Source organism: Adelges cooleyi, unplaced genomic scaffold (assembly GCF_023614345.1).
Source record: "Adelges cooleyi isolate 19-005CV unplaced genomic scaffold, UGA_ACOO_1.1 ACOO_flye_CR_arks_rails_tigmint_CR_PRNA_376, whole genome shotgun sequence".
Taxonomy (NCBI): Eukaryota; Metazoa; Arthropoda; class Insecta; order Hemiptera; family Adelgidae; genus Adelges; species Adelges cooleyi.
Window position 1 is genome coordinate 5,676,416 of NW_026096053.1, and position 25,235 is coordinate 5,701,650.

Sequence of the window (25,235 nt, forward strand, 5' to 3'; positions counted from 1 at the left end):
TATGCTAACATTAATTCTTGATTTGTAGTTGATGATCTAGTTAAACAAACTTCAACTTAAATTTAGATAATGTGTGTGTAAAATCTAAGTTGTTAATAAATAAATTGAACAGTTGGTAAAAATAAGTACAGTTCTATACTCTAGCACATTTATTTATTTCCCAAAGGTTGCTAATTGCTTAAAAAAAAAGATATTGCATAAATTAATTATTAATTAATCAATTATTATAAATAATTGTTGGTTTTTTTTGGCACGTGGAGCATTGAACAGATTCACTTAATTTGCGCACCATTTATATTCTATAGATTGTTTAAAACTGCTTTTGGACAAATTCAACGTTTCGTAAGTACTTCTATTAACTAAAAAAATAAACTCATTGTTTTCACAGCGACCGTTTGTCAAATAGTTTTACATAGGTTTAATTTAATTTAATTTGTGCACGTACAACTTATGTCTAACGTTTCATTTGACTTTCAATGCGACGACTGCTATTAACTAACCATTACCGTTGCCTATATACATACATATATTATGATGATCGTGAGACGTCTATTCCATGATATATTTCACCGAACCGTTAATGGTTTACTAAACGATAATTCATGTCACCAGGACGTCGGGCATTTATTCTAACCGGTAATCTAATACTGCAGTTTCAACCTGCAACTGTCGTCGAACAACTTCGAGCTGCTCAACAAATAACCCTTAAGCCTCCAGTTGAAATATACATTATGCTGTACAGACACTAATATGTCTAGTTTTCTTATTATTAACGTTTTCCGACGGTTTTAGGCTTTATCTAGCCCATAAGCCGTAATATTTTTTTTTTACCTTCGACAACCTTAGTATGCCGAGTAAGATGTTATCGAATAACATTTCCGTCAAGACTAAGTATTATTAAAAACATAACAAGTTTAATTGTTTTTAACGTCAAAGCTGTAATTCCACAGCTGAGTGGAAAAATGATAAAATTTAAAAAATAACTGAGATAACCATTTGGTAGCTGAAAGGTAAACTAATATTACACAAAGGATAATATTCCATTGAAACTTAACTTATAAGTTACGATAGAAATTATATAAATTATATAGGAAATAAACGGTTTTTTTTGTCATTTTTTGAAAGTTGGGTGTTGAGGAATATTAGCCGTTATTTCCACTCAGCTGTTCAATTGGAGGTCTTCTCTATTTTCTTTTGTCTGCAATTCATTTTTTCCCATTGTTATAAAACAAGCATGCTTGATATTTACCAGGACAATACTATAATTGTATGCTTCTATTTTTAAATATTTTTTAAATCTCACTATTCAAGACACGCGCAAATAATAACTGTGCTTTTCCAACTGAATTTTTAGTATACCATTTTTATGTGTTTCAGATTTTATTAATTAACTTTTACATTATGGAAACAGTCATTAGTTCAGATTTGGGTTTAGGGTGCATACTATTGATTTTGTCAGTAATAAATGCAAAACTATTGTACGATTTCCTACCGAAGAAGACGATAATCGACTGTTATCCAAATACCACGTGTGCATACATATATATTAGTTGCGACTTGTGTTCCCCTTTGTCTTGTTTGTTAACCGTAAAATGATAGGATCGACGTGATCCGTTTTAGTTGTTCGTCAATTGTAAAAATGATTTTCTTAGATTTCTTCAGCACGAGTTGCCTGCCGACGAACAGTTGATGCGAAGTTGCAAAAAAAAAATCCTCTTACGCATACAAATGGATTATTTGTATGTATGGTTTTGAGAGTACTTGATAAACAAAAAAAAAAAAGTATTAGTAAAAAATGAAAATAAATAGATTAACTGTCAATCGGAAAGATGCGTGGAAATAACCTAACCTAACCTAACCTACATTTTGGGTAGATTTGAACATTGTACAAATATCTATTATACGCTGATGATATTACTAGCACTGAATGAAATTACAAAAGTTATGTTGATTTATATCAATTGATGTTTTGACATGTACATTATGCTGCCAAACAATAAACACAATACTATCATATGTGTGTCCCGTCGAAATTACACGGATTTAACACAGCGATGATGATTTATGTTAAACAAAACGTATTTCGTTGTCTGCGCTATTTGGAAGGTTCTAGCTTTTTGGATTATGTTCATGTAAATATTTAGGTATTATTGATTGTATTTGAAATACCTTCGCTCGTGAATACCTACTTACGATTAAATAGCTGGACGAGCCGCAACAACGTTATTGTTATTAAATGATACACCCGACTGGAACAGGTCGCTTGAATAATGTAATCTCATGATAATAATCATCTTAAGACCAATGGTTTTGCTCCAAGTTATTATAATTTATGGCTTAAGCGTTCGGGTAATAATTGATTTTTAATATAGACGTCTTGCAGAATTAACTGTATTAATAATGATTCTGATAATAAGCAATAATAATAACAAATAAGCAATTCTGACTGTCGTTTGCAATATTTTTTTACTCTCATGGTACCTAACAGTCATTTTTGTAATAACTAGCATCCCTTAATTTTGCGTTTCATAGGAGAGAAAACAAATTTCCTATCCATTTTTTAATGGTTACCAGAATAATTGACGCGACTGATATACCTATTATATTGTGATCAATTTTAACATAGTCCTGAAGTGTCGATAAGAATGAGTTCGGTTCAGGAGGTGACTATAATAAATTTGATTTGGTACACAAATAGAAGGACTTAAGTCAATCTGCCTAGTTAGAAGAAAAAAAATACCGCTCAATATATTGTGGTGATAAGATATTAATTATAACAGTATTTTAAAAAAAACAATATATTACGGTACGGGGTAAAACCCTATTTTATCATACACAGGTAATCCATCTGATGTAAGACTTTCTCAGAAAGTATAAATACTTTGTAAATTATTCTTCTCTTATACTTTTAGGTACATATTGTACTATATTTTTCAATACTTAGAAAATGTTCATCTTCATTCCTTATACGTAAAAGAAGTATGGACTACGTTTTTTTTGTCAAATGGGACCATATGTTTTTAATTCCATAATTATATAGACAACAATTAAAAAAAAATGTTAGGACTTGAATTTTTAATTTTCATTAACCTTAATCTGTTTATTTGCTATGACTTAGTAAAGATTTTCCTTTCTCTAGTATTATTTATAATTGATAGTCAAAGGTATGCTGTAGAGTTACCGACCACTCAACAATTAACACTCTTTTTTCCACTTTCGTGTGACCATATTGGTTTGCCGGTCCTTCTGTTTACTTCACTATTGCATACAAGCCAATATTGTGTTAGCTCATCTCTTTATATATTATATATTACTATACGGTTGGGTGTCTACTCTGTACGGTTGTATCGGTCGAAGCCGATGCCATAAGGCGATTTTCCTACCGACCAGTCCGACCACACAATAGCGTCGGACGGGATTTTGCTCCAGTGACCTCATACGGTAAGCAACTTGGGAAATCAACTAGAAAAACCCTTGTTAATGAAAAAAAAAAAATCCATCGACACGGGCATGTAATGGCTAATCAATGCGGTCATCGAGAAACGTTTGGCGGTAATTCGCGTGTAATTGGTAACAGTGTTAACCGGCGCGTGACTGATATATTTTCGTCCGGACGTTGTCCCCCGGGGGAAAGGCCGAGGAAATGCAATTTGTTTCGCTTTGCCCGTGCACAAACGCGAAAGGAAATTATCGTCATCCGCCGATAACGTTTGGCAGTGATTTTTTTGTTTTTTTTCTACTTTGGGGATCACCGCAAGAGCCCCGTACCGATGAATATTTCATGAAGCCAAAATCAAATCGTGCGAAAATAGACTACCTTGTCGCGTACACCTACCCGCGAGCGTGTTTACCATTATGGCACCCCTTCCCAACCCCTCTCGATCCACCCTGTATATTATTCTAATATTCAATAGCAGCCAACGTCGTTTCGCTCAAACTTCCGGCCGCGCGGTGACGTGTCATCCCAGCGGACGACGTTGCCGCACACACGACGTCCGGACTTCGATTAAAGCACACTCGACTGTGATGTGATGACCGAATAAATCTGCTCGGTCGGTAAACACTATAATTATTATTATGTATTATCGGCGGTGTTAACGGTTCCAGTGTACTATCGACGTGTCGTCGCGCAGCCGTTATAATAATAATTACTTTTGAAAGCGGGACGACCGTGACGCAACACCCATCATTGACTTGTATAATGATATTATATCAAAAACGTGTAAAGGCTACTAAAAAAAAAAAAAAAAAAAAATACTCGACTACCCACGGCCCGGTAGCAATCAATACACACGCATATACAATGTACACAGGAAATTCAAAATTTCCCAAAAACAATAGTTTTGACTTTGATGTGGTTTTTCTAACCCACGTGTAATACATATTTCATTTTTATAACCAACGTACACGGGTCTACGGTTGAAAGAGTTTTCTCTTCAAAATCGAGAAATATGACCGAAATGTTTGATTTTTTTTTTTTAGATGATGAGCGTAAGAAACCGCTGGTCGATAGTTACCGTTGAATACTGATTTCTAAATCTATTGGCGTTTTAATTTGTAACTAGAAGTATGCGAACAGATAAAAACAATTATTTGACAAATCTTAATCACAACTTCAATTATTGACTAGGATTAGCTTTCCCTAAATTAGGGAAAGAGTTAAGAAAATCTATTTTTTTCAGAAATGATGTTAGACAAATTTGGATTCGAAAGGATTCAAAGAAAAAGTCGTAAAATCATGTGCTAAAAACTAGGATATGAATTTGTTGTAGGGGACGGAGAACTATTCAGAAAATTCTACGCAAAACTTTTCCATCTTAATTCGATTGGATTCAACTCAAAATAATGGAATGCTGTATAGTAATTATGTTGAGGGCCATTTGTATTTAAACAAACCTGATCAGACAACCAATATATTTTGTATTGGAGTCAACTGCAAACAAATCAAGACAAACCCTACTATCTTCTTGTTGTTATATTTCTTATTTGCCTTATCTAATTCCGGTGGTTCGGCCATCCAAATCCTCTACACAAATTTCTATTCACCACCATTTCTTGATTACGCACACCGAAGAAGATCGGTTTACCTCCTAATGCTTCTACACTAATCTCCCTTGTCCGTTTTACGATTTCGTTGCTATGCCATCTTTTTAAACATGTCAAAATGATCATACAAACTAACGAAATTGCTAGCGAACGTTCGTTACTGCGATGTATACTTTTGAATAAATATTAGATGTTTAAGCTTTTTTATATAACGCTGATCATAATGGCGCCATCAATGACAAACCATGATACCACACAACACTAATGAGATAAACGTAATATTTCAGGTTTATTTTATTATGTAGGGTTTTCGATTAGATTAAGCCTTTCTTATTACTACGAACAATAGGATGCGATTTATTTTTAATTGTTTCGAAACAGGATCAAAAGCCGAAAGTATAATAACTACAGTGAAGGTCTTAAGTCTTACTTAATTGATTATTTTAATTAAAATGAGCGTTGATCGATCATCGCAGGCGTAACGCGCGCAAAGGCTACATCTACTATGTAAATCTCATTTCCAAAAAGTGTGACAAAAACACCTCTATCGTCAACCAAACTCAACATTTGTCTTTAGTTGTTTAATATACACACTATATATATATATATATATATATATATATATATATATATATATATGTGTCATTTCTGCGTAAGGTTACAGTACGTCTTATGACCCATCGGTATTAACGGCGTTTTCCTCGGTGTAAGCTAAATACTCCTTTTGCGAAAACGTTGTCCGAAGTGACTTGACTACTTTGTTTTCTTTCCGTGCTCTCGATACCATTAAATCGTTTATCGATAGAATCTGTAATAAAGTTAATAGCCGTATTTTATGTAGATAACACAAGCATTAACGTCGAGCGACATAAGTTTGTCGACTATTACACAGATATACAATACAAGCAACAGAACGCCGGGGTTCTTCTTGGAAACACTTGTAAGTCGTCGATTCCACATACCGAAGTTTCCGTTTGCAATATAATGACCGACGGAAATGTATAAATCAGGAGTTTGGCTGGCCCATAAATTGTCACCAATCTTCACAACAAACACACTACGCGCACGAGTATTTCGCGTTTGCTGCATTGAAAACGGTAAGTCTAGTTTTTGGATATTTCCTTGAATAATTTATATGCGAAGCACAGACCTATCATACATCAAAAACGTAACGTCAACGCATCCGGAACGGTTCCTACATAAATTATTTATCGGCTCCGGCATCGTATGAATGTGAATGTTTATGCTTGTACGACAAAACTTCAACGATCACCACATAAATTAGAAAAAGGGCGCCGCCGTAATTATACCTACGCTCGAAACTACTTAAATATGTAAATGGAGTTTTTCATGATATGCCGTTGAAATGCAAAACGAGAATAATATGAAAATACATCATCGTCCGAGAGGCTTAGGCCGCGGGCGTTATTATGTTGACATACAGCTGCTTATATCTGTCTATTGTTTGTCGAGACTCGAGCACAGAGTAATAACTATCGTTTGACTCTTCCGGCTTCCGCCTTTGTCTTGTTTCTTCTGCCTTCGTATCCACCAGTCGCTGAAAAGAAAAGTTTCTAAAAGGGTTGATACGTTGATACAAAAACTAGGACGTTACGTCGTTTCCATCGATTTTCTAAACACTCGAGAAAACAACACGGTTTACAAATTTATTTGTTTGCGCAAAACACAAAAACGAAAGTGTGCAATTATCTTATGTTTCTTACAAAACATAAGATCATCTTGTGCTGTTAACGTACGGCGCGTAGTTCAAGAATTCGCTTTAATTTTATGTTCCAGTATAAAGCAAACGAAAATGGACTGCACGCTCTGGTTTTTGATCAGATAAATGTTTATGGAAATACACACACACACACACACACACACATATATATATATACATGGGAATTTATCGCCAAACGTGATCAGACAGAGAAATTTCAACAAAATAAAAAAATGTATTTGAGAAGTTAGAGAAAAATAAAGTCCACGCTTAAGTCAGCTTTGGACGACGCTTTTGTTGCTATCCTTTATTTTATTTTCCACCGCGTAATACAGACAATAGTAAACATGGTACTTGTAGTAATTAGATATTGGGACATTATTAAATTCATAATTGCTTTTCAAAACTGCATTAACGTAACTCGACATTTAGCCGATCAAATTTAAAGCAATTTGACTTTTCCATTTACATTTTGATACCCGTTTGGATGTACTTAAACACAAACGGAATTTCAGTTTCGGACATTATTTGAAGTTGTATAACTCACCGCACCGCATTTGTAAGTTAAAAAAAACTTACTGACAAGAAGTATATTATATCTCTGTTCACAGAGATAAAAAAAATAATATAAAAATCACCGCACGAGTACCCATTTAAGATTCAAAAGTTGTTATAGACCTTAGACAAAAAAAAAATAATATTTGATGCGTTTAAGAAATGATTATTATGTTAAAATGTTCCCGAAGAGAACGCATACCCGGAACAATATCCAAGGAAATAAGTATTCCTTCCGAGTTCAATGATCTTCTTTTTTATTTTTGAAACCGACTGCCTGCCAATCATTTAGGGATTTGTTAACGAAATATTACACCTAAGTACACGTCTTATTATTCTCGCTTTTCGCCGACGCTGTTGTTTCCGCATTAATCAGATATAATAATAATAATAATAATAATATGTCACTGTAGACCAACCGAACAAACGTTCGCCAACAGTGTTATAAAGTGGTTAGGAATTAATGGGACACGATCATAAAATATTACTTGCAAAATCCAAAGTATCCAATACCCTTCGCGGTGTCATATCAATTCCGTTAGGAAATCTATAGACGTTTCAAAACAAAAAAAATGTCAAACAATGTCGCATGTACCACCTTAAGCCGTAGCATTTCTCCAATAAACTCGAGCAATATTTATGACTCTAAGTATCCTCATATCTTTTTTATTTTTGTCTTACGCTATTTTTATGTCTTGAATCCGATATTCCGATACCTTGGCATTTGTTAATAAATACACTTTAAGTACATCCATGCAGGCGAAACATAATACCAGAATCGTCATCAATAATTCCAGGGTGCTCTGGAAAAACTGGCCAAGTCTAAAATTAGGAATTTTCAGTATTAAACAAATTCAAACGTAAATAAGAAATAAAATAATATTCTATTTTTAAAAAAAAAAGGTTTAACGACTGATAAAATCGTGTTTTGACTTAGACAGTTTTACCCATAACACCGTATAATTTTTTTGAATTTAGATATGACATAATATACTCATTTTCTAAAATTTTAGACTTAGCCAGTTTTTCCTGAGCACCATCGAGTTATTGTAAAAGGCTAAAGCGATTTGGAGGTTTATTTTTATGGCACCGGTCCGGTACCTATTGGATACACAATCCGCCCATAGTTTGACTGAGTTCTTGGCGAACTTTACTTTTCCCAGTGATATTGAGGATCGATGAAATTGTAAACACAGGCGTGTTGCTAGAGACGATTACAAATTGTCTTTGATCGGTTATAGCGATAAGAAAATGGATTTAAATTCTTCGTCGGTTGTCCTATCTTGCTTTGTACAAGTTTGGAATTCCTGATCGAGTCGTGCACTACTGGGTATCCAGTTGTGATATTCTGATGAACCGAAAATGAGTTTTTCCATTGATGACTAAAAACCGTTGGGAAAGGTGCACATGCAATGAACGTTTGTCAATTACATTGGTTGACATCAGACTGGACATGGTATAAACGTATGCCATGGACATAAATTAAGAAAGAAGTTAAGAAAATCATTTTGTTTTGAAATAATTCTACAGTACAATAAACCCAGCCGAGAAGGACGTTTCCTTTGGTAATATAAACGATAAACTATTTTTCGAACATGCAATTTACATTTTTTTTTTTTAAATGTATATACATTATACGAATTTAACAAAAGACATCTGAAATGGCGTATACACTTTAAAGAGTCGGATTTATTGAATGCGAATTAAAATCCATTAGATCTTGTGGGAAATAAAAACTTTAAAACGCCCAAAGTTGCTGAACGTGAGTTAAGTACTTTATATAACCCAAAAAGTATATTATGTGCTGGGAAGCGCAGTAAAACTGATATATTTCTTCGTTGCTGTTATGTATTTAAATTCGATGCTTTACACACAAATTCCTTATGAATATATATTTATCCATTTGGTTTATAGAGTATTTAGTGCATTTTTTAATAATATTTCCGGGGTAGTAATAAAAACGGGAAAAAATACCGAGAATTCGTTGAGAGTTTATTAGTACTCATATCGACACAGCTGGTTATGTATTTTATTGGAACGTTCGCGGTACGCAAAAAAAAAGGGGTTGATAGGTTGCCACACGTGACAGACCGAGTAAACGCAGTTGAATTTACATAAGTTTCTGCATAGTAATAAAATGAACATAATAATATTATGTTCCAACTTCCCACGCCAAAAAAATATAAATACTTTTCAATTGACAGATATCAAAAGCTTTGGTGTAAAAGTTTTATCAAGCTTTGATAATTAGTAATGAGTAAGAAATAGGAGCAAGTTTTGCAACATTTTAATATAAAGTTCAAGTTATAATGGTTTTATGTTGTCAGTCCGTCAGAACATTTATTTATAAGGAGATCTAAATATGTTTTCCATACAACTTTTTGTCGTATACCAAAAATGATGAAGTAATGATTGAATGAAAGGCGGTAAGTGGTTTTGGCGGAAACCAATCATGGAAAAAAAAACGCATAAAACGGTTAACGAGCAACAAACTAACTGAAGCCGAATTCGCCAATATTTATTTAATATGTACCCAATACATATTAAATATATAGCTGTGTATGTTCCAAACCAATCTTTTTCAAATCCGTTTTCGACAAAACGTATACTCGGTGTAATGAAAATCAACTAAATCCGAAACTTCGAATAAGTAAATTTTTTTTCTTTCAATACTGTTTTTAAATGCAAATACAAATATTATCATAAATATTTGCATGTAAAATGGTTGTCACGCGTTTACGCACGAATTGGCTGTGAGTAATATGCGAACAAAGTCTCTTGTTGTGTATTAATACCGTGTGGAGAAACTATTGTATACGGGCACTATTTACTCTGGAACTTACTATCCCCCAAACAAAAATAAAACGTCCCAACGACCAATTGCTTGCTGTTGTAAACACACCTGTTTACGTTCCGATCCTATAGATTGTTTTCCCCTTTTTACATAAACATAAACAATGGGATCTATTAAGTAGGACAAATAATTTGTTTGGACGTTTTTTCTATTACGAATTAAGTTGAAGGCTGGAAAACAATTGATTTTCTAAAAATAAATCATTTATAGATTTTTCGTTGTTAGAACACCAATTCGATAACACAAAAAAAAGGCTCCATAGGTAAAAAAAAATATTACAGGGTGTTTAAACAATTTGGAAACCCTTGATTTCATAGCCTCTTTTGATTTTTTTTAAATTTTGACTTTTGCGTGTTAGTAGGTGTAACTTTACGCACATTTTAAGCCTAAATCCAAAGTTCAACCTTATGTAGTTTGCGCATGCGCACTATCGACTTTTGAAATTCAAATGGAAACCACTATATTTTTCGAGATATTCTGTTAGCGTTTAATATTTTAAAGACAAAAATATGAAAAATAAATTTTTATACTTAACTGTCCAAAAGTTATAGCTGTTTAGAGTTTAAATTAGTGCACTTAAGAAGCATTTATTAGAACTAAATAATTTGTTTTAAAAAAAAGTGTAATATATTATCTGAACTATATTATTATTCACTCATACGCAAACCACTTAAGGTGAAATTTTGTATTTAGGCTTAAAATATGCACAAAGTTACGCCCAACAACATTCTTAGGTCAAAATTAAAAAAAAAAACAAATGCGTCTCTGGAAATCAAGGGTTTCCAAACTTTTTTAACACCCTGTATGTTTATTATATTATGGCAAAAGTCATAACTCGGCTATAATTTTTCTATCTCGATAAGCAAAGTTTTTTTACCCGTACAAAACGGCCATATGATAAATGGTTAGGTGGTTTCAGAAAAAGAGCGGATATTTCCCTCGTCTACTTCCACCCCCTCGTCGTACTCCGGTTATACCCTCTTTCGATAATGTTATAGAATGTACCATAATAATAATAAAATGTGTATGTGTGTATTTTTATTATTATTATCATATTCGTCGAGAGGTTACTATTATTATAACGGCGTGATGACGCAAGTAGGTAATGTATAAATTATTACATATAGAAGAACCCGTTATATCCGACAGCGAACCGACGGTGGACGCTATTTTGTGTTGCGTATAATAATAATAATAGAACATGTAGGTGTATAATATGATTGCTATGCTTACACTGATAGGTATATCACCGACTAACCGCAACCCTGGTCGGTTTTCATTCAGGTCAGCCGGAACGCACGTCGGTGGTCGGATAAGTAAAACGCTGCCCGAATGACGTTTACCAGATTAATCAAGTCCGAACGAAGGGCTGTTTTTGTTGTGCTCTCGCCAAAACTCCAGGCAATTTTGGCCTTAAACCGTGATCTTTATGGCACACTATTACCCGTCCGTTTTCCCCGGGGGACACACACAGTACCACTTCCTCCTACTCATAACCTGTACGTTTAAACGATGATTTCCACTAGAATTACTGTCGCTGATGTTATTTTCATAACGATATAGTTCGTACCGAACGATTGCGGATTCTTGTCTTTTTGATGAAATATTGATATCGTTAAAAAAAAAAAAAATTAATTTAAAATCCTTTTGATGTATTTTAATAAACAGAAATATGTCATATCAGCAATATTTGAATTCAAAATAATCAAATAGCAACTTAGGTAAATAGATTTACCTATGACAAGCACAACGGTGTAATTTTTTAAAGTTAGAATTTTGTTAGAAACTTTTTTAGCTACTATAATTATTTTATTGAACAAATCACTGTAAAACGAAACTTGAAAATCCCTGTTATGTTGCACTAACAATGATAATAATAATAACAATAACATACTAATCACCGACAGAACCTCACTCCCTTCCAATTGTTTCCTGATAAACAATTGGCCGGTTTTTAACCGCCGAGTAAAACTTTTATCGATGACAACCAAATAAGGATGACAAGTGACATTTTGTTGTTTTCAAAAAAATAGTTAATTCATTTTTAAATCAATGTTTAAAGGTAAGGGCTATAAAAAGTTGTGGAAATATTCAATGATTCAGAATGATGTTAAATGGGATTGATATTTATGGGTAATGTGTATTGTCATTTTCTATGAACACTATTTTTCGAAGCCGTATTCATATGGAATATTATGTTTTTTTGTAGAATACTAACATTATGGTACTTGGAAAGACAATATTCTGTAATTGCAAAAACATAAAAGTTATTGCGTAGGAAAATTATTAATTGGAATTTATAATGGCGATATAAATAAATTCAAATATATTTTTTTAAGGCAACAATTATAACTTGAATACATCAACTTACATTATTTCTTCAGTGAAAACATACTAATTGAAATAAATGAAAATATTTTTATTGGAATAAGTGGTTATACCTTTGTAATATAAACATATGAAATGCATTTTGGTTGGTATATTAAATTGCTGTGACATATTTCAACTCATAAATTGGTTAAAGTTTGTACAGTGTATATGTCATTTAAAATATTTACAGAGTTTTCAGTTACTATCTATATTCACATATTGGCGTAACTAAAAAACCATGTAAATATATTACAGATTATTATGGTCATAAAATCACATTACAGTGTGTTAGTAATTCCAGCTTGATACTTCTTACCTCCAACATAAGGAAACTTATATTAATTCTAATAAAATATTATAAACAATATCTTTTTCTAACAGTTTTTTCTTTCATTTTAACATTGTTTATAAAACAAAATAAATGACGTACATTTCAACAAAAATATTTACCACGTTTTTATACAGCATCATTATAATTATTCCAATTAAATATTTTTCTAAACAGTAGTTATGGCATTTTAATTACTCAAAATTCCGTCTAATTTACAGACCTTTAATCCTAAAACTAAGTTCTTACCCCTATTGTGAGGAAAGGTTAATTTTGATTTATTAGCACATGAATTATGCACTTACAGCCTATAGCTAATTTCTGAGCAAATAATTAAGTATTTTATTTCAATCTAACGCAAAAATATAATGTAACTAATTAATAACTATAGTAGAATTAAAATAAATAAATAATATAACTCTTTGGGTTATCTGCAGAACCGTCAAGATATTAATAGGTTTTTGGTTCCCCACCCTCATCTCATCCGAATACTCACATATATCTTTTCACTTCCCCCATTTGAAAATATACATATATTTTACCCTTTAAAAATTAAACCGGCCGTATAGTAATATAATAATAAATCATATTTTGTACACTACGTTGGATTTTTCCAAAAAAGAGGCTTTTTTCAAATAATTTGTATTATACTATTTTTTTAACGCGCCGTACAATAATGCGTTATGAAATTTTGACAACCTCATTGGCGCTATACATTATATAATATTGTTATTATGAGCAAACTAACAATAAATTATCAAAGCCAAACAACAGTCGCCTCCAATAGATGTTTAACTATTATACAAAACGGAACACCCAATAAACAACATTAATTAATTTTTTTATTCGAAAAATATACTGGTGTTTTACAAAGATTCGACAGATGAATCAATTTTTGTTCTAGTGAATAATTTTAAGATTTTTTTTTTAAATTAATTTATACTCATTTGTACTATAACCCCGCGGCTTTTATTGCTCTAAAATGTCTTATTATTTTTTTTATATTTAAAATAGTCATTTTATTCAGAATATTTGTTAAAAAGAAATTGGCGAACACAAGTTGAATTTTTATTCGACGATTAAAGTTACATTTATTTGAAAGTGATGAAAATTTGAAAATCTTATTCGCGTTTAATGTGGCGGCCATTTAATCATGTTATAAATCAGCGCTGCCGTTCAGTAAACGCTTGAAATACATAAGCACTCTATAGTATAGGTATTACCAAGTACTCTTAATATTTTAAAGATTGACCTTAGGGTCCTTAGAGAAACCATACACTTTACAAGAAAGACAAAAATAGGTTAATATCTTGCAGTTACCGTTTTTTAGCTATGCGAGGTTTCGAAGAAAAATCATTGTACGTAGTCTTGTAAAGAATATTTTACGAACTCTTCAAAGTTTTTTTTTCGTTGTTCTCGTTAAACTTTCCGTTAAAAAATACAAAAATCTCAATTTGAACAATTTTACCCTCTCTCTCTCTCTCTCTCTCTCTCTTTCTTTCTCTCTATCTCTCTCTCACTCGGAGCAATCGTCCCACATTATTCAGTTAGCGGAACTTGGAAGTCGTTCGTGAAAACGGTCAACACTAAACGGTAAAATTGGCTGGTGACCTAAATAGCATCGGGAGTTCTGGTGATATTTTCAAGCATTCCTACAGGTTTCTGATCCAGGGCAACTACGGGGGCAATATTGGTTAACTTCGTATTTGCTATAAGTTCGGTTTCTAGGAACAACTCCTGGATCAAAATTTCTTTTTACGGGAATTCTATTTGGGACACTCCCGGGAAAATGCGGATAAGACCCCTGGAGCTATTGGGGGGGAGGGGGGTATGTTAATTAAAAGGCTGGTTCTTACCGTAAAAACCGGGAATGACTCCGAGCGGCATGACGAACAGACACACCAACAGGTCGGCAATGGCCAGAGACAATAAGAAGTAGTTGGTGACGTTTTGCAGTTGCCGGTCCAAGCAAATAGCCAGACAAACCAGAATGTTGCCCACTGCACCGGACGCGATGAACACGATGGCGAACAAGTACTTCCAGTTGTACCGTCCTTGGGGCGCGGGGGGTCTTGGCCAGAGCTCGCTGCGCATCGAGCACTTGACCTCGCTGCCCACGCCGTCACAGCGAACGGTCACCGAGTCGCCTCTGCCCGCTTCCGGCAGACCGACGGGCACGGTGGGCTGTCCGTGGAAATGGGCCGACAACTGCGCCGGCAAGTACAAACTGACGTTGGCCGGAGGCGACAGCAAGTCGACGCAGCCGAGCGCACCGTCCGGCCGTTCGCCGGTCCGGCAGTCCAACGTCCACGTGCCGCCGCAGTCCAACATGTCGATTTGCGAGCCGGACAACAACAGTCCACTGGACTGCGTGAACGCCGTCACCATGGTGGTGGTCGACCCATTGTAGTTGCCGTGGTCGAACACGGAGTACACCAACCGGCAGATGACCTGCGCCAGCCACACCTTACCAGCTCCGTCATCGTGACCGTTGCCCATCACATTTTCTTTGATTCAACTCAAACGACTCGAGCTAAAAACAATAAGAAAAAAGTGTATTACCGTCAACCCGTCAAATATATTTTACGCTCCTTGCAAATTCAAATTAACACATTGACGGTCATTACTGTTATAGCAGTAATATGATATTTTGACATTTTGGTGGCATTAGTGCTATAGTAGTAATATGAAAAATGCATTTTATGGTATTACAGCTATAGCAGTATTCTTTTCAATGGTGTCAGATGACAAAGGAAACTCGACTATTGTGCGAACCATTCAGTGTTGGAAATTTCAAAAATTATGAGTGTCCATCAACGTGTTAAAAAGTTCACCCCTTCCACTATAAAATTGAGAAAAACACCCTAAAAATGTACACATTTTTCCATTTAAAATTACGGCACGCTATATTTTTTTACACTAAAATATGCATACGTAGTGTGAAACTCCTGTCAATCGAGATTGGTAGACAAATTAGATATGACTCAAGAATTTATTTATTATTTCTTAACAATAACAGGCTATAACTTTTGTTTTTGTTCTAGTCAATTATTATTGTTACTAACAAAAATATAACGATATACGCTTAAAATTACGTAATAAGCATTATTACAAAAATTACATAATTACCTATTTGAATGTATTTGTATATTTTAAGCTTCCTCGCCTTAACGCACGCCAAAAAGGGTCATTCCCCTTATTTATCCTACCACACTTCTCGGCTTAAGAGTCCTCTGTATTTACTGTCTACAGAACTTGTAGACACTGCCGTGTTAATTAATTAATTGGCAAACGGCTTGAACATAGATAAAGCAACTCCAAGATCCATTGGGTTATTTGTATAAGCAATGAAGTAACGAGCAACGGCCGCACTATATTTTAGTAGAAATATATGTAATTAAAAGAAAACGACCGACGGAAAACAGCTGTTTCTAATAAAAAAAAAAAAAAATTTTCTATTCAAAGCACTTAAAAGTAATTAAAATACACTTTTCCCAGTCATATCATAATAACATATAGATAATCGTTAACTCTAAAATATCACGATTTAGAAAATTAATAATGGATCATATTATACTACCCAGCCAATATCTACTAAATACAAATAACTTTGTTAAAAATGACAACATCTAATTCTGAGGTAGCTGATACGGCACGATGGAATTATATTCTTAATACTATCAGTTCAGATGTGATTGCGGCAAAATAAATTCATTAGTTTGCATCAGAAGTTTTGACATTAAACCAATTACATTTTCAGAACAAGAATAATGAAAAAAATATAGTAGTACTCAGACTTTTGAAACTAAAAAAAAGTTAATAATAAAAAAATAATAATTCTTTAATTATAGAAAAATTGGTAATACCTAAAAACTTTTGAATTTTGAAATACTTTCTGGTCAGTGAAAGTATTCTTCTTCTTCTGGCCTTCATAACTCTCCAAGAGTTTTTGCCGCCATAGTGAAAGTATTATTAACATAAAATACGTTAAACGATTATTTTGTTCATACTTAGCTATATTGATTTTTTTTTTTAATATTTTTTAATTATTTTGGACAATAATATAAAATATTGTCTTGATAAAAACCGTTTAAAAACGTTTAGCTCTTTGTACAAATAGTATTCCGAGTAAAAATCTTAATTTGTAAATTATTCAACAATGAATAATAAAAGTAAACAGTAAACCACCGGCGGCAATAAAGTAGTTTTAAAATTTAATTGTTTAATGTCTTAAGTGTTTTGAACCGTTGTTTTGCTGTTTGGGTATGCATAATAAGTCCTAAAATAACTAAAGCAGTAAGTTTTTACCGATATGTTTTTTTTGCTTTATACTCTCAAGTTTAAAATTTAATACAAAATTCAACCAGAGTTGGCAAAAAAAATCTCAGTTGTTTTTTTTCAAGCACAGCAAACGTTTATAATATGTTAATATATACGGTAATATGAGTTTTATAGCGTTGATGTATACCCAAAACCGCTTAATTGAGCCCCAGATTTTTTTTTTAAATCCGGGTTTTCGACAGCTGTAAACTCACACCGATACTCGGATAAGGTTATCTACCTCTGAAGATGGAACTATTGTAACTGAACCAAAACATTTACACGGAAAACACTCAAACCAGTTGACACGCGGTAAGGCAAGTCGATCATTGTATTGCCGCCGATTAAAGTTAAACCGACTGGTAGGACACGCGTTGTTTCTTTAGTTAAGTATCGTTTGGAAGTTATATCATAAAAATAAAAGAAACGTGTAAAAACAAAACTGCGCATGTGCGATACATATAGTGTATCATTTTCACGGGACACGGCTTTTGTTTATGAACGCTGTCCGGGTGAGAAAAAAGAAACTTTTCAATAGTCCGCACACCGGTGTCTCGAGTAAGGTATATTCTGGAGTAGCAGCATTTATCATTCCAAACAGTTCTTACACGGATCGCACGTGGTCATTTACACACGCACCGAGAGGGGTCCCGGTGCTTATCTGTCAGGAAAACGATGAAAACATATTATATCCGGAAGGTAGATATTATTATTTTCCATGCCGTTGTCCGTTCTAGACACAGGACGGTATTCCGGGGCGTGGCGATGCTGAAGGCTCCATTTATAATATTATAATCTACGACGGTGTTTTATTTATCATTGTGTGTGTGTTTAGTGTTGGCGGATCGCCGCGGCGATAAACCCAGCAGTGTGGACTAAAATTACATATGATCAGCTACAAAGGGTCTCTAGTGTTACAATATTCTATTTTCTTGGGCAAAAATGTTTTTTTTTTTTTTTATAAGACCAACAACCCTCTTTGTCCGGCTGATTGGCGAACATTTAAAGGGGAAGTGGAGATTTGAGATGTCTGATCAATTTAACAATATTCTTATTATTTCAAATTACATTGTACCAGCCCCTCCTAAATGAGGCAATGATATAGATACGAATCAATAGCCAAATCTACCAAATTACCAAACTAATTTCTACCAATGCTAAGCAATATTTACCCTACGATGATGACTAACCATTATTATAATGTATAAAGGTTACAGGACGACGTATGTTAATAACGATTTTACATAATATAAAAAAAAAACGTTGATTTAATTACATTACACAAACGGTTTTGGAATCAAGAACCAATGTTTTTTTTGTCGAGTCAGATCGGTTTTAAATTTTTCTCACTTGTCAATTAGATTTATAAATTGCCTTTAAAATTGTAAGCAACTTATAAAAAATTCAATCAAAATGTTCAAATTTTTTTTTAATGATTTAAAAAAAAAATACAAACTCTACATTATTTCTGTTGCTCATTATTTTCAATGCTACCAAGAAACTATTAGAAAATCAGATTGTACACAGAAAATAAGAAAATGTGGGTAACGGTCGATGAAACTGGCGAGGACTGGCGCTGTGTAACAAATGTAATTTTAGAAACTCAAAAAGTCAGTGGCCCGGCAAAACATTTCCTTTTAAATAGTTTAAGAAAAGAACGAACACAGTACAATTTCAAAACTTCACTTACGATAATGTATTGCTTTTTATTAAGTAATGCTGCACAATATTATATGGTGAAAACGAGAAAAGCCATCAAAGTGTTCCATTCAAGAATAGAACATAATAGGTAACAAATAAATGTCAAAATAATCATACTAATGCACTACCTGCTATCAATACAGTCTGATCTGTAATTAAATTGTAGGATAACACTGTTATAACCAAACTAAGCAATAATATAATAATTATGACTATCGCAAATAGAATTATCAATTAATATTTGAATTAAATATATTATGTAACATTAATACTTGCATACACGAAGATTGGTTATTTGAATGCACATGAGTTGTGTATATTAAAAATATAATTCATCATCTAATTAAATTAAATATAAATTAATAAATCGAAAAAATATGTTCTGTATTATTAAAATTCGGCTATAATTTATTATCCGTTTACTTGTTTTTGAATTCATGGAGTTTGTCACATTCTTAATTTCAAATGTGAACAGCTAATCCGTTAGATTAGGTTAAACTGAATTACATTAAATTACAAAGAGTAAAATATAAATAGCACTTTATCTGTGTCCTAGATTCAATCACTATCGAAATTAGGTACCTGTAAATATTTATAGGTATTCTTCCTTAATGGTTAGCACAATGAATTAAAAAATAAATAAAACTTTTTTTGTTGAGTTTATTTATACCGTACAATTTTGTACATTATCAGTTAGCTGATAGCTCAAAAGGAACAACAACTAGGTGTTTTATAAAATCTATTTTTTAACTGTTGAATGTACAAAAAGACCTAAGTATATACATCCTTAAAACATTTATGTTTTTAGAATGAAGATATTTTAAAATTCGTAATAGAGATCCACTTGACACTCACTACTTTTAATATAAACATCAAATATCTTCAAAACTTGGCTCATTAGGACCATGCAACTTTTTTTGTATAAACTGATGATGATTCCACTGTGATATCGGTCGTTTTCGATTGTTTTTACATGTCATCCCTATGTAGCGGTGCTAGGGGTGTCTGACCCTCATAGTATTTTTTCCTGATCACGAGTCATGTGTGCACTGGGTTGAAACTGCTCCGGCCGTTCCAGAGTTATGCTGGAAGGTATATTTGTTTTTAGCTGTTTTTATTATTATATTTTATTATGTCGGGCGAAGGCTGGTAAAGAAAGAAAACCACTTTGGCTAGGTATGTAAAATGCACAGGGCGATACGGAGCCGTCAGTGAATTTAAGTGTGTCAAATATATTATGCATTTTCCTATAAAGGGAATTTTTAACTAAATTGCACACTAGGCTTTCTTTTGTAGCTATTCCGGAGTTGGGTATACCTCGGTTATATAATGCCCTTCTCGGCGACTTCAAGTCGTGATAAATATTATTATCATCACACACATATATACAATGTCGTTGTAATTAAGACGTGGCGTTCTGGAATTTCGTTATACTATTACATGTTGTATACATATACCGTGCAAGGAAACACTACGTCTACCTAATGATAATTAGTACGTATAGTGTTCGTCGACTAGTTGTGCACATTATAGTAGGTAATATATATTAAGGGTAGCTAGATAGGGTAGACATCCGCCGTGTATAGTAAATTGCATCAGACTCCAGAAACCGTCGAGTACATGTTTGACATAATATCACCACTTTTTTTATCGCACATATTTATATTTTAATCGTGAAACAAAACACACCAAACTCCAACCGCAACACGGATGTAACCGTATCATTTTTGTTTCCGCTATTCGACACGTTCCCTATAAAAATAAACGCATTTTCCCTAATAAATACACAATATATTCAAACATAAAAATATATATAATGATTATTATTTGAAATTTAAATATTGACTGAGACTGAGTTCGCGTTTAATTGCCTTCGCCCCCCCCCCCCCCCCAACTTAGACAATAAAAAAAATGGTTTTATTTAAGAGAAGAATAAAATATTAATGTTTTTTTTTTTACGAATTCCTCTCTCCCTCGGTTTTGTAATTAAAAAATGGCCATTAATAATGTCCATTAAAAAAAAAAAAAAAATTACATTAGACGTTGTTTGGTTAAAATATGTTTAGTAGCATCGATGCGGATCTGAGAAGATATTCGTTGCGAACCACGTAGCTGATTTTTTAACGTAGCATATCTGTGGTTCAGACATTGTAAGCCGACGGCACTCTATGAATAAATTAACCCCTTTACCTTCATGGTCGAGAAAAACACCCATCTAATTATGATATGTCTAACCTAAAAGAAACAGCACGCCATGACTTCGAAAATGTTTAGGATTAGTTACAAATTTGTTTGGGACACTTCCCTAGATAACACTTTTGATACACAGTCAAAAAAAAAAATAACATCGACCCTTTTTCGATATTTTTTATTGGGGAAAAACATGATAAAACACTATCTGCTTCCTGTCGTTCAATGGTAAACTGATAGTATGACAGCTAGAGTTAGAGCTTATTTTCTCGAAATTTATTTAAATATATTTAAGACCATCAAATTATTGGCTTCGAGTAATAAATTAATGGCTTAACTTATTTTCATTATTCACGCAATTATTATGCTAATAAAGGGCATCCGCCTTATGTACCATTAAAATATTAATAGCCCGGAAAAAATGTTTTTTTTACATTTATTGAATTAACCGCGTTGAAACAATTTAAAATCATAAATTATTACAATACAACGAAGTAGCTAAATTCAATTACAAGACCTCGAGTTTGACGTTAGTAAAAATAAAATAATCGTTGTATATTTATAGACTGATACGTTTATATACAAAATATACTAGTAGAAAAAAAAATGAAAAGTTTCGAGTTGAATTACCATTTAGAATACATTTTATAATTCGGGATGGGAGAGATAAAGATATATTTGCTCTAAAACGCTATCCGAGTAATGGTGCGGTATTAACGTTTTGTTGCTATTCGAAAATATTAAACAATTTCCTGTTTCCTTCACTCGACTCTTTATAAACGTTGTATAAAATTGATTGTGTTGTCAGTCACAGCCCGTCGTTTGTATTATTCGATTTACATACACAATGTAGGCTGTAGCCCAATCAATATTTTTAAGCGAATAATTATCAATTAGTGTAGTTATGTAAAATAATATTAAACTATGCATTATCTCAACCGAGGAATCGACTAATTAATCTATTCAGCCCGTCGTTATTTAATTACTCAATGGCAAGGGCTGGATTTTTGTTCCATAATTTTTCAACGGTAGAGAGTTAACATTGATCTATTCAACGTCTATTACTAATAATTGTCCATTGGTTTCACTGAGAACATAATAAACCAAATTAAACAAATATTTAATGAATTTGCCCGTTGAAAACTGTATAAATCGTTCGACTGATCATCAATCACGCTATTTTCAGCAAATGGGTCATTCGTGTTGTACAATGTGTTGTCGATTATTTTGAATTTTTTTTTCCACTAAAAATTAATAATTATGATTGATTTCGCTTTAAAAATCTTCGGCCTTCACATCGAAGCTTTACTTACAGAGTCATATTATTATATATTTCAATAGTGACTACACTAAATTAATTTTGTTTAGAGATCCAATATCCAATTATTAACATGTTTTAACATTATCAACATCCAGAAAATCGTTAATTTCTCGACATTATTGCCGTTTTGCTTTAATTTTTAATTGAAGTTGACGTTTGCACTTTCATGGCATTTTTATCACAGCTATACGGCACTGAGACGGTGTTAATTACCGTTGTTACCTATTCGGGTATACCTTCATACTTATGTTTTACGTTGTATTTTTTTATATTTTTAATAACGAGATCTTATTTATAATACTTGTATAACCAACATTCGCCTATATACTGTACGCTATAAAATAGGTACATATTAGTTTGAAACAAAATGTATGCAGTAATAACATAATAATAATAAAATACAATAGCAAGCGCATTAATATTGCATTCCAAAATTAAATATTGTTATTGCCATTCATAACGAATAATCGCGTGGGCATGATCGCGTCGAACCATTGTGGAATGAGCTGCAATTGAATTTATTTTTTGTGTAAAAATAATAATAATAACAAAAAATGACAAACATTTAATCATATCAAAAAAATGTATATACATACTATATGTATAATACTTTAATATTATAACTGTATAGTTGTAATTAACTTTGTACAGACAACAAAGAGATGACAATACAATTAAATCAAATAAAAACATTAACATGACATTTTTTTTCATAAAAAAAAAAATATTTGATGAAAAGTCATCAACAGTATAGATAATATTACATGTTGTCATCATACTTTAAACAGCTAATGAAATTATCTATTAATTTTATTTGTAAAATACATAATATGTAGGCACATATTATAGATGAATGATTTATTCGTAGAAAAATATGTACTATTACAATTCGTTTGAAGTTCATCAGTGTATAAAATATAATTTAAAAAAAAAATAATCCAAAATCTATTCAAACTTGGAGGTTTGCAAAACCGTCGTTGTATGCGTGTTTTTAATATTATATAGTTATTATAATATATATAGTTATTATTACCTTATTTCATTAGTTAAACTATCCAGTATAATATATCAGTCGGATGTGTATGTGTAGTTTATACAAACGTACATTATTATATAGAAATAAAACGAGACAATGTTGGGTAAGAGCTGTCAAGCACAGTTGCGTTGGTATGTACAATATAATATTTCGGACAAAATGTTCAGGCCAGGTCAGGTTAAAATATGGTTATGACTTATGTCATAATAATATTGCGTGCCATTTATAGAAAAGTAAATTCGGAACATAAGGTAAAACTTTCTACTTGGAAAATATTCAAATCAGCCTCTTAATGCCTATTGCTATTCTATGGTGCCATTTCGGTATTCTAAATGTCATTTTTTTTTTTTTTTAATTGCCTAAGGGCATTTTTATTTAAACGATTAAAAAATCGTTATAAATATAAATCAAAAGATTATTAATACATACATACCAGTAAAATATAGTTTAAAAAACAAAAACAATTTTCATAACTCAAACATTGCATACCGTTTTTACTATCCAATATCAAATGTCGCACCGGTGTCAATACAATAATTGTTATCATAATCCCCATAGAAGTACCTATTTATATTTTTTTGCAAAGCTACCTCATCTCAACTGTTTTCTGAGATTATATTGTTTTGTTGTCGTTCGTGTTAAAAAATATACTTTCCTTATAGCGTATACAGAGACCGGATTAAAAAAAAAAAGAAAACAAACAAAAAAGGTTCACGAAAACGTAAGCATAACAATCTGTTTTCGGCATGACATAAAAACTATCAAGGTTTTAGCACCTGATAGTATCCGGCTGTTGGTTTAGGACCTTTAAATGTATTCATAGAAATACAGCTACGTTGAATCGAAACTATGTGCTACCGTCAAACAATCAAAAGTGAGCCCTGGGCTCGTTAAGAAATTTTGCTAAGAAGGACAGATTATTTAAACCAAATTGCAAACAAAAACAAGACATAATTATTATAGGTGACCAATGTGTCCAACGTTGTTTAGCTCCAGTCGTTTTGACTTCAATCAAATATTTTCTGTGTGTAGTCAAACCTGTTTTCAAGTAGTCTAATAATTTTTATGGGATATTCTTTAGATACATTACGACCTATGCACAATAAAAACCAAGAAACTATCATTTAACCCTTAGGTATACAACACATTTTCTCAGAAATGTATAGTCTTACCCTTTTTTTATTAGAAAAAACCAAAAAAAATACCGAAATTGATTTACACGTATCTCAAAACCATTTTCATTTTTTTAGTTATAGTTTTTTACCATATTGCCTTTTTGTAACGAACTGTGAAGTCCCCCCCAAAAAAAAAACACAGAACATGATTTTAATATTATTGCTTCCCTTAAAAGTTAATACATCACTGACCGAATTATTTGTCATTTTCACTACAGTCGCTAAAGTACATCATAAAATTGTACTTAACGACCATTTCTGGATGATTTCTGACGATACTAGCTACCAAACTATTCACAATCAAAATGTACAAAGTCCCAAAGCCGGATCTTATCCGTATTCTCTTATAATACAATGCATTTCAAAATCATTACGGACACTACATCCGCTTTTCGGGTTTATGTCACTTTAATAGAGTTTACTATTTTGCACCTAAGGACTGGGATCTCATTTTACATAAAATATATTTTCTACATTATTAGCATATCACCAAAAAAACTGAAAAATAATAGCATATTTTGTTTATTTCCCTAAGTTATTATTGCCAAAGAAAATAAATGACCTGTGCATGCCAACAATAATAGATTTAAACTAAACGAAAACAATTTACGTGGACTAA

The 25,235-nt window shown here is 32.6% G+C and overlaps 1 protein-coding gene across 2 annotated transcripts in view; it reads right to left on the reverse strand.

Moving 5' to 3' along the window:
• Positions 1–25,235, reverse strand: part of LOC126840302 (5-hydroxytryptamine receptor 2C) — a 65,320-nt gene that overhangs the window by 29,602 nt on the left and 10,483 nt on the right. For both annotated transcript variants that reach the window (XM_050575950.1, XM_050575948.1), the window contains exon 2: positions 14,730–15,406. In XM_050575950.1, coding sequence (XP_050431907.1) covers positions 14,730–15,372 — 643 coding nt within the window. In that variant the 5' untranslated portion in view covers positions 15,373–15,406. The remainder of the gene's footprint in view (positions 1–14,729; positions 15,407–25,235) is intronic.